General features: G+C 38.4%; 1 protein-coding gene across 1 annotated transcript in view; it reads left to right on the top strand.

The window, feature by feature from the left end:
- The window catches only part of TOX (thymocyte selection associated high mobility group box), a 245,773-nt gene that overhangs the window by 143,118 nt on the left and 90,913 nt on the right, over positions 1 to 11,742 (top strand). Inside the window, exon 3 of the mRNA XM_004697577.2 lies at positions 2,665 to 2,946. Coding sequence (XP_004697634.1) covers positions 2,665 to 2,946 — 282 coding nt within the window. The remainder of the gene's footprint in view (positions 1 to 2,664; positions 2,947 to 11,742) is intronic.

The following is an 11,742-nucleotide window of genomic DNA, read 5'->3' as shown; positions in this document are numbered from 1 at the left end:
TCGTGTTGTTGTCTGATCCAAGCCATCATATTGTTGTCTGATCCAAGCCATCGTGGGTTTTGTTGTCTCAGCTGCATGCAAACCCCAAACAGTGAATAGGGAAGACTGGAGAAGAATTGATGCATTTGGTTAATTGTATGGGCAAGGATTACTAATGGCCCTGGTATGTCAGAAAAAAATTATCAAATTGTCTTAGAAAAAAGTACTGACCACCTTAGAAGATGTCTCAGAATTGAGGATGAGGAGACTTTGTCTCAAGTATTTGGGACGTGTTGGGAGGAAAGACCTGTGCCTGGAGAAGGACCTCATGGTAAAGTAGAAGATCAACGAAAATGAAGCCCCTCAAAGATGAATTCACACAGGCCTGCAACAGTGAACTCAAGTATAAGAATACTTGTGAGGATGGCGCCGATTGGACAATGTTCCATTCTCAGAGTGCTATGAGTAAAAATCGATTCAGCAACATCTCATAATGTAGAATTGGTGGCACAACTGTTAAGGACATTTGGGAAAACTTGTATTATCCCTAAATATCAGATGTTTAGAAATTCTCTGAACAGCGAATCAGTTGCTATCCTATTAATCGAAATCCTTATGCGCCCTGAGTCAAAGAAGAATGTGCTCCGGAGGAGGTTCAGTGACTGATTTTTCAGAAGTGGATCACCTCCTTTTTTATTTCAAAAAGCTTCTGTTTGGATGAGAACCCACCACCTTGTGTTTGCCAACTGAGAACATGAACCATTTGCACCACCCTTTGAACAGCTAAGAAACAACAATATTTTACTACAAGGCCTATGCGAGTGCAGTCTATAAAAGCAATCTGTAATTTACATAAAAGGGCACTTTAAATTACCTTAAATAACGTTCTCTCTCTCTACCAGGGGATTTAAAATGTTGAATTGACTGTTTAGTACAGACAGAAGTTGAGAGAAGTAGATTTTAACTCAAGTTCGATGCCGTTTTGTTGTTGAGTTTGTTTTTGTTTGTTAAGCTATTTAACCTTTTAGGTTTTGTTCATTCCTGCATTTATTCGTCTATCTATTCATTGCACACACATTTGGCCAGCGTTGACACTGGCCTAGGCCCGAGGTTCTCTTTCAGGGGCTAACAGGCCATATTCCCCAGCGCCCTTGGAGCTCCGACATGTTCCACCAAAGAGAAGAACTGCCTAATGAGAGCCTTCCTAAAATGAGAATGATGCACTGTCCCTAAAGAGCTAGAGAACTTCACTCTGAACTAGGGAGAAATATGGCTCAGACTAGAAAAACAGCAGACATGAAATTAGAAGACTATTCTTAGTCATCACAAAAATGATAATCCCAAACCGAGGCTATCAAGAACAGAGTCTGAGAAGATGGAACCATAGCAAGAGTTGGGAAAGTGATGGAACTAATTAATACAAGAACTAATACATGAATGCTAGCATAAAACTTGCGGTAAAAATAAGAAACCTACTATAAGCAACACATGGCAAGCATTGGACCCTGGCCAGACACAATTTCAATTTCAGATGCTAAAATGCCAAGAACGCGTTGCTGGAAAATTATTTTCTTCTCCTTGCAATCCCCTCCACCAAAACCTGTATCTAGGTTGCTTAATTGGTCTTCGCACCATTTTACATCACAGTACCATTCACAGACAGACAGTTACTGGGTAATTCCAACACGTTGTGATTGTTTTTTTAATTAAACAGGCTACTCTAACTATAATAATTTAATTTTTCAATTCCCAAAGGTCATTTGAGTCATATATCCTCACTACCAATCTATGTTTCACTTTTGCGGGGTTGTTGTGTGTTTTTTTTATTTAAATGCTTCCTGCATGAACTTCCATATCCCTTCAGAGTAACAAAACTGAGCTGTTCTGTAAGCACCACATTTATTCACCATTGCTTTAAACCTGAAAATGCTGGAGAAATGCTAAGTGAAATCCACTACCCTGCTCTGATACAACACATATGACCCCTAGATATGTTAAGAACTTGATCTTCCAATACTTGTAATTCTAATCCTTGTAGAGAAAAAAATTCACTGCCTGAATTACAAGAGTGAAACTCATTAAGCTAAAGAGCAGTGACCTAGGTAACATGATGGATTAATATGCTGACCTTGCAACATTAAAGCTTTACTTTTGAATTTAATTTTGCAGGCAAGTCATTTTGATACTCAACACTGGCCTGTAATGGTGATGAGACAGTTGATCATTTTAGCCAGTAGTAGTCTATCTATAATTACACGAAGAACTCCCAAAACCTTTATTAAATGATCAGAATAAAATAAATAACATTTAATGAATTACAGTGAATGCTGTAATCACTAATAATTGTGTAACTTTGACAGGCACTGTAATAAGCATCAATATTTTGATACTTGAGCCATATGAATCTATTAATGATGTATGTTTACCTTTGATTAGTACTGAAAGACTATAAATAAATCAGATCATGAGTAATGCAATTAATTCGTTCTCAAATTCTATTCTTTTGGTAACAGCACCTGTGTTAATGTGTGTGTGAGTTTATTTATTTATTTTACCCACTCCAGGAAAAAAAAAATGTGTTGTTCTGTAATTCACCCTGCAGTCTAAAGAATTTTTAAAAGCAAATCAAAACTTACCAGTAATATATTTATGAAAAACGATTCCTTTCTAATTTTCTTTTTATAGATGCAAGAGATTCAGAACCCCGAAGGAACTCAATATAGTGCCCTTCCTCAGATGGCAGCCATAAGAACAAGGGGTCAACCTGCAGACATCAGGCAGCAGTCTGGGATGATGCCGCATGGCCAGCTAACCACCATTAATCAGTCTCAGCTCAGTGCCCAGCTGGGCTTGAATATGGGAGGCAGCAGTGTTTCCCACAACTCACCTTCTCCACCTGGAAGCAAATCTGCAACTCCCTCCCCATCCAGTTCAGTGCATGAAGATGAAGGGGATGAAACTTCCAAGGTGGGTATTTGAACAACCTGTGGGAACAGCCAGTTGCCCAAAAAAGTTATTCTGTGAATTTGGTAAGTGGATGGTCTAAGTTTATGCATCCAAATGAGATCATGAAAATGAGGACTTGTTTTCAATAATGCGTGGAGTGCAAAATGGGCTAAACCACCTGCTTATCAGATTACACTTTTGAGTCCACAATAAATCCTTGAATACAGATAACCTAAGTATAAACATAGTATACACCCAAAAAGTTTGTAAAATGGATAATACCGAATGAATTTTTAGGACTCGTATACCAACACCGATCCTAATTGCCAATCAAAAACAGTATGTTTCAGTTTAATCATTTAAATTTATTGTTATTGTTGTTGTTTGTGTTAACTCTATATACAAAACAGTATTTGCTAATTCAACGTTTTTCCATGAATAATTTAGTGGCATTTACAACATCCATCATGTTCTTCATTTATCACTCCTATCAGTTTTGAGAGCCATGTGTTTTGGAAAAAGCAACATCAGAGGAATGATACAATAATCTTTCTCAATCTGACCCAACTATTACATATTGATAGTGAAGCAATAATTAAGGTCATTCACTTCCAGAAATTTAAGTGACTAACCCAATGCCAACATGATTATCTGTCTAATTGTATTATTAGTAGTGCCAGTTTTTAACATTACTTGGAGGAGAAGAGAGGTCTTACATATTCTTAAATTAGAAAAATAGCTGCAGAAAGTAGTTCCTTAATGAGCTAGAGGCAATTTTTAAATGATTACAGAAAAACTGAGTAAACACTCAATAGCAGTGGCTATTATAATAGTGTCTTAGAAAGAGTAGCCATCCAAGTTGGGTGTCAGCTAAGTCCGTGTAGAAGAAGCACCCCAGCTTGTGTGATAAAAGAATTATAAATAATAAAATGTAAGAACCAATGAGGGAGCTGTATTAGAGTTCTAATTCTGAGCACCCAGTTTGCAGAAGGCTGTGGTGACAGTGAAAGCCCCAAATCAGTTTTCAGGGTCTCCAGTAAATTCCCCTTGATCATAGACCAGGCATGTGAATAAACTGCTACCAGAGAGAGTGCACTGGAAAGTGGATTCTTGCAAATGTAGTTAGGTTAAAATTTAACATCTTTTCATGGCATCTCCTTTTTGATCCATTTTCAATTTGTTCTAGTTTTTGGTATTTTTTGCTTTCTTTTCTGCTGAAGTTTTCTGTTTTATTTTGCTATTGTTGTTTGTTTTGTTCTCACTTTCAATTTGTATGTTTTTCTGTATATAATATCCAATATAAGTAAATCTATAGCTGGATTAATAGTTTCACAGGGGCATGGCAGAGGAGGTGGAGGAGAAATGAGGTTCTAATGACAATGACTACACGAAAGAAGAAAATGTTATTAAATTGTAGGGTTGATTGCACAACTCTTTTAATATGATGAAACTATTTAATTGTATATGATAGAAGAAAATCAAGCTGCCAAATGAAAGCATTAGCCAAAAACCAGACTCCAGGAATTGATGGAATACCAATTGAAATGTTTCAACAAACTGATGAAGCACTGAAAGTATTTACTCTTCTATGCCAGGAATTTGGAAGACAACTGCTTGGCCAAATGACTTGAAATTATCCATATTTGTACTCATTCCAAAGAAAGATGACCCAACTGAATGTTCAAATTATGGAACACTATCACTGATCCCACATGCAAGTAAAATTTTGCTGAAGATCATCCAACGGTGGTTGCAGCAGTACATTGACCGGGAGCCGCCAACCAAGGATTATAATTGCTGATTTCAGATGGATCTTGGCTGAAAGCAGAGAATACCAGAAAGATGTTTACTTGTGCTCTATTGACTATGCTGAGGCATTCGAGTGTGTGGATTATAACAAACTATGGATATCCTTAAGAAAATGTGAATTCCAGAACATTTTATTGGGCTCACATGGAACTTGTACATGTATCAAGAGTCAGTTGTGCAAACAGAAGGAGGAATACTGATTGCATCGGTTAAAATCAGGAAAGGAATGAATGTGTTAGGGTTGTATCCTCTCATCATATTTTTTTCAATCTGAGTATTGAGCAAATCACCAGAGAAGCTAGATTATATGAAGATGAGTGTGGCATCACAATTGGAGGAAGGCTTACTAGCAACCTGCAAAATGCAGATGATACAACTTTGCTCGAAGAAAGTGAGGAGGACTTAAACAACACTCGCTGGTGAAGATCAGGACTGCAGTCTTCAGTGTGGATTACAACTTAATGTAAAGACCAAAATCCTCACAACTGGGCCAATAGGCAACGTCATGGTAAATGGAGAAAAGTTTGAAGTTATTAAGGATTTGGTCCTGTGTGGGTTCACTATCAGTGCTCATGGGAGCAGAAGTGAAGAGAGCAAAAGAAGCGTTGCATTCTGCTGCACAAGACCTCAGTAAGTGTTGAAGAGCAATTACGTTATTTTGAGGCCTAATGTTTTCCTGACCGAAGCCATGGTATTTTCAGTTGCCTAATAAGCATGTAAATGTTGAACTGAAGAAGAATTGAAGCATTTGGATTGTGGTGGTCCTGAAGAATATTTAAAATGCCGTAGAATCCAGAAGGACAAGCAAACCTGACTTGAACGTGGTATGGCCAGAGTCCTCATTGGAGGTGAAGTGGGGAGACTTCAGCTTACATATAGCATACATGTTGTCAGGACATCACGGGTGATAAAGTCGAGGGACAGTGGAAAAGAGGAGAGCTCTCAACAAGAATGGTTGGCACCGTGGCTGCAACAATGGGCTCAAGCCTAGGAACAACTGTGAGGCTGGTGCAGTTTCATTCTGCTGTGTACCGGGTCCCTGTGGTTTGGAACCCAAGCGATGGCACCTAACGACATCAACCGTTTTCTATCCTTATTGAGTCTTTGTCTTGTTTTGATCTCAAGGTCATTCTCATTTCAGAAAACGGCTTTTTCTACATTCTAGAATACACTGTGCAGTGTTGGTCACAGCTCTTCTCTGGAGATCTGTGAAGGCATCTGGTCCTGGGCCTTTCTTGGTTGAAAGTTTATTAATGACCTTCTCTTTTTCTAAAAACATTTGGTTTAGGCCTGTTAAGGTTTTCGACACCAGGCTGTCTTCATTTGGGTAGTGGGTGTGCTTCTAGAAGCTTGTTGATATCCACTAGATTTTCAAATTCCGTAGAGCACAATCTTTTGTAGCAGTTATTTGTTGTTCTTATTTCATTTGGTTGTGTTGCTATGCCACTCTCTTAGTTTCTGACTCTAGATATTTACTTCTTCCCGTTTGCTTCCTTTGTTAAATTGGCCAGTGGCTTTCCATTCCTTTAATCTTTCCAAAGAACCAACTTATTTTGTTAAAATGTTCGTTGTTTTTCTGTTTCCTAGTGCATTTATTTCCTCTTCTTGTCTCTCAGTGGTTGAATGTATATTGTGTTGCTCTTATACAAGTTTGGATATAATGTGTTCGGGGATTGATTTTGGCTCTCCTCTTGTTTTCGTGTGTGTGTTTATTGTTCTAAATTTTCCTTATAATTGCTTTTGTCTTGCGACAAAAAAATTTGGTATGTTGTGTTTTCATTCTCACTTGGTTCAAGAAAATATCCTTTATCATCCCTTATTGGACCTATTACTCAGTTGTTTTTAAGTAGTTCAGTTTCCACGCATTTGATTTTCGCCCTTGTTCTTTCCATTTTTGAATTCTAGTGTTATAGTGTTGTGCTCGGAGAAGATGAGATGTAGAATCAAAATGCCTTTAAACGTATTGTCTTGCTTTGTAGTCTGCCAAATGATCTAATCTTGAGAATTCTCTGTGTGCACTGGAGAAGAATGTATATTGTGTTGTTGGATGAAAGGTTCTGTATATGTCTAGGATGTCAAATGGGTTACCGTATATACTGGAGGATAAGCCACCCCGAATATCAGCCGTGGCACCTAATCTTACCACAAAAACTGCATTAAAAATGGCTTATACAAGCGTATATACAGTAATTGTGTTGTTTAGCTCTTATGTGAATTTAAATTTCTTTCCTTACGATCTGTCTTTTCTTGGGAATTGTGTATTGAAATCTACTATTATCTCTTCTACAGTATTTCTTCAGTTTTGTGAGAGTTTGATATATTTTGATGGTCTTTTGTTGGGACTGTATATGTTTAATATGGTTATGTCTTCTTATGCTATGATTCCTTTAAACATGATGTACTGCCCTTTTGTGTCTCATTTTTTTGCTTTGAAGTCTGTTTTATCTGAGATTAATGTTGGCAGAGCTGCTTTTTTAATATTTCCATTCACTTAGTATGCTTTTGTCTACCTTTGACTTTAATCTATTTTTATCTTTGGGTTTGTTGAGGTACATTTCTTGTAAGCAGCATATTGATGGGTCTTATTATTTTAGCCAGTTGGCTATTCTCTGTCTCTTGATTGGTACATTTAATGCCGTTAATGTTCCATGACATTACTTGTATGTGTGGATTTGTTGCTGTCGTTTTGATGTGTATTTTTCTTTAATGTGAGTTTCTTTATTCTTCCTATATCAGTGCTGTTTTGGATACTACTTTGAATGTGTTGGGTTTTGTGTGGAATTGTGTGTGAAAACCTGAAATTTACCTCAGGTTTATGTGCTGTTGTTGATTATTTGACTGTATTACTGCATTCAGTCTATTTGTAATGGTTATCTTGTTTTTACAAATACCTTTAATTTCTCCTAGCTTGGGAATACTCTTATGGTTCCCTCACATTTGAGTAATAATTTGGCTGGATACAAGATTCTTGGCTGATAGGTCATTATTGTTTTTCCTTTCAAGACTTTATGTCATCTTGTATTCTTGACTGCATGGTTTCTGCTGAAAAGTCCTAGCATATTCTCATTATTGCTCCTTTTCTTTCATTGCCCTGGGTATCGGAAAGTGTGACTACAGTATGTTGTGCTGTTTTTCTCTTGGTGGGGTTCTCTCAGCTTCCTAGATAGTTATCTTTTATGCAGTTATAAACATTGCCTAGCAGGCGTTCTTGTACTTCTTGCTCTTCCTGTTCTGGAATCCTGACAGAGTTGTACATTGTCGCTGTTAATTGTGTCCCCCATGATTCTTAGACTTCATTCACACACTTGCATTTTTGTTGTTGTTGCTGTTGCTTATTCTTTGCACAAACCTGGAGTCACAAGACTCAAAAGCTTTGAGCTCACTAATTTGGGTTTCCATTTCCCCAATTTTATTTCTCTGTTCTTTTATATTGGTGTATAATCTGTTTTCTTAGTGTTTGTTCATCTTTTGAGAGTCTGTTTGGAGTTTTTCTTGTAAGACTTCCACTGGGGTTTCTGGTTTTCCCTTTTTTCTCTCAAATGCTTATCTACCTGTCGACTTTACCCAAACATCATTCTTCTGAACTTTTTTCTGTAGTTTTATAGCCTGTTCTACTTCAACTATTCCCCTTAGGTCTGGGTGTTATTCACTGGTTTGTGCCTCTTTCTTTGATGTTGTTGGTTGTAGTGTTGCTGATGGTGGTGGTGGTGGTGTATGCGTGAGTACTTTGATAGTCTTTGCTGTTTCTTGACATCTTAGTGTAGCTGTTGGAGGTGGCAGGGAGGTTGACTCTGTCAATTGGTATAGGAGAGGAATAACAGAAACTCCAGAACAAGTGATTAGAGAAAGGAAGTGGAAGAGGGAGAATGAAAAAAGAAAGAGAATGGAAGGAAAAGTAATAAAGGGGAATTGAAAAATGGATTCTATAGTACTGATTTTTTTCTTCTTTGTCAGTTTTATTGGCACATAATCCACATATCATACAATTCAATAATTCAGACATATAAAGAAGAATTATACAATCATTACCACAATCAATTTTAGAACATTTTCCTCCCCCTCCCCCCATGGTTAAATCACCTTTAAAATGAGTTGTGTAATCACAATCAGTTCTAGTGCTCCTTCCCCACTCCTGCATTCATTGTTTACTCCTGAAGTCCTCCCTATTTCCCACCCCACCCCTATATCCCCTATAAACTCTTGCATTGGTTATTTTTTTTAAATCATTTTATTGGGGGCTCATACAACTGTTATCACAATCCATACATACATCATTTGTGTAAAGCACATTTGTACATTCTTTGCCCTCATCATTCTCAGAGAATAGGAAAACAATTTGGCAGAACAAAAAAAAATAGGAGTAATCATCAAAAGTCATTATAAACTAGTATAAGATATTATTTTCAAGAAAAGCTGTTGTTGTTGGGTTGGGGTCTAAGCTCTGCCAGGAGCACTGCAGGTGCTGTGGGCAAGGGAGGTCTGTTACCAAGAGAAGGTAGGTTCGGGCTCTGCAGTAGAGGTTCACTGGGTGAGGATCAGTTGAGCAGTGGTAACCAATGCCTGGGGTAAGTGCTATGCCCAATTAGGTGCTTGGACTGGTTGGACCAGGCTTGGTCTAGAGGCCAGCCTGGACCAAGAAGGTTCATTAGGGCAGTGGGAGTCGAGGGACCGATCTCTTGCCATCTGGGAGGTGAAGGAGCCTCTCAAAAAGAAGAGGTGAAGACAACCTGGAACTGAGTGGATTTAGACTGTCCCCAAAGGGAAGAGTTCAGAGGGTGAAGAGCTCATGCCATTCAGAAGGCTGAAATCTCAAAGAGGGATCTCAAGGAAGAGCTAGGTACCATGTAGGTAGGCTCCAGGTTCTAGGGGAAGGTTTTCCCTCAGTATCCCCCTTAGGGGGAGGGATTGAGGCGTGAGTGGTCCTAGAGGGGAGACTGTGTCTCTGGTGCATCTAAGGTGGTCTTTATGAAGTCCTAGCTAGAAGATGAGTTGATGACTAATTTGAGGAATATAAACATAGAAAAATGTTTATTAAAAAATGAGAAAGGTTAGTATTAATTTTAAAGGAATTATAAAAATAGTATAAGATTTTATTTTAAAGAGGAGGAAAAAATAAAAGGAGAAGTTCTTGCTGTTTGGTTGGGGTCTAAACTCTGCCCAGGTGTGCTGCTGCAAGGTGAGTGGGATGCTCTGGTGGAGTCAAGACCTGTGCTGGAGGCACACAGGACAAGGACCAGTTGAACAGTTGCAAGCTCTGCCTACACTTATTTTTGTAATTGTTCGGGTGATAAATTGATATGATATTTAGCCGTATGACAAAGTTAGTTTCAGGCATAGGCTCTTGTGCTGATCCCTCTTCCCTCAGTGTCTCCCTATTGCCAGTGAGCCGGTGTCTTATGCCGAACCCCAAATAAGCCCAATTCCATCGAGTTGTGACTCACAGAGACCTTCTATGCGGTTTCGGAGGCTGTAAGTCTGTGCAGGAGCAGCTAGTTTAAATGTTTTTCCATGGAGTGATGGCTAATTCTGTCATTAGCAGCTCAGCATCTACCCCAATACCACCAGCCTTGAATTTGTGATGTAAAAATGACAGGAGGCAAGCCATTGATATTATAGACATCATGTATCAGAGTGGTGACATTCTGACTTTTACCTGAACCTTGAGAGTATAATATAATTTTCTTAAGAAAATGTGGGTTTTTCCAGTGGCAGCACTCAGCTGTATTTAAATGTGACTCCCAAAGTCCCTCATTATCCAAGGTTTTACCTTCCATAGTTTCAAGCACCTGATCAGTTCTGTCTGGAAATATTTCAGTTGCATGCATTTCTAAATATCATTATGAAATCCCATGCTGACTTCCTCCTCCGACGCTTGGAAGAGCTGGAAAACACAGTAGGGTAGTGGTTTTACCTCAATGTCATCTGACTAGTTAACACTGCCCATTGGGGTAACCTGGCACTTGTCCTATCTACACATAGGAAAAAACACAGCATTTTGAAGTGTCAGGCATCCACTGAGTGTCTGAGAAATATCCCTGTGCATAAGCTAGGCAGGTGGGGGGTACAAGATTAAGAATCTGTTTCAGCAATGATTTAGATATTAGCTTATGCATGGATAATTCTAATTAATTTCCTAAACATAGACTTCATTGTAAGGGAAAAAAATTAATGCTCTACTCATAGTAATGATCGATTTGTGCATCTGATTTGTATCTTTATCAGCATTCTTTGCTGACATTTCAGGAAATTAAATGCAAAATTAGTATCCTTTTTTTCTCATATGTTTGAAATGAACTTATAATTCACTGAAGACTCCAAGTCCACTTCAGTTTTACTTTACCTTCTTTTTTAGCAACTCAGAACAATACTTAGATCTGAGGGGAAGGAATCTGGAGTGTTTTAATTTAATTTATTTATTTTAGTATCATCTTTTCACAGTAAATTTTATTCAGGTTTTTTCTTTGTTGCAATACAATTTCACAATCTTTGCAACATTCGGCCATTTGCTACTGACCAGGAAGTCCCATCTTACTATTTTTCTGAGGCATGAATTTATATGTTACAAGCTTCTAGGCTTACGTGAAATTTTTTGGTATGTGCATTAGTCAATGTATGCACACACACACACATTCCACCACCACCACCAAGCCCCATTTTTGCTTTTAAGACTTTTCTATTGATTAGCTGAGGCTACCCACATTATTGCGAATAAGGCCCTTGACCTAGAGTCAGCTGATTATAGATATTAATAACCTAGTCATTGAGTCGATGCTGATTGGCCTGACCACTCCCTACCCTGCTTCTCCGAAAGTAAGACATCTCCCGAAAATAAGACCTACTTACAGTTTTGCCTCTCACTGAAATATAAGGAATCCCCCCGAAAATAAGGGCCCCCAAAGCTACAGTAACTCTGGACTCTGGACCGTAGTGGTGGGTGCAGCCGCGCAGCTCACTGTTGTCAGCAGCGCAGCCGGAGCAGACTGGAAGTGCGAGGTCTCTTTTAATAAA

The sequence above is a fragment of the Echinops telfairi genome, unplaced genomic scaffold (genome assembly GCF_000313985.2).
Source record: "Echinops telfairi isolate 266 unplaced genomic scaffold, ASM31398v2 ScPeMD7_1;HRSCAF=3_0, whole genome shotgun sequence".
In the NCBI taxonomy this organism is placed as follows: domain Eukaryota; kingdom Metazoa; phylum Chordata; class Mammalia; order Afrosoricida; family Tenrecidae; genus Echinops; species Echinops telfairi.
This window is presented reverse-complemented; position numbering and strand designations above follow the sequence as displayed.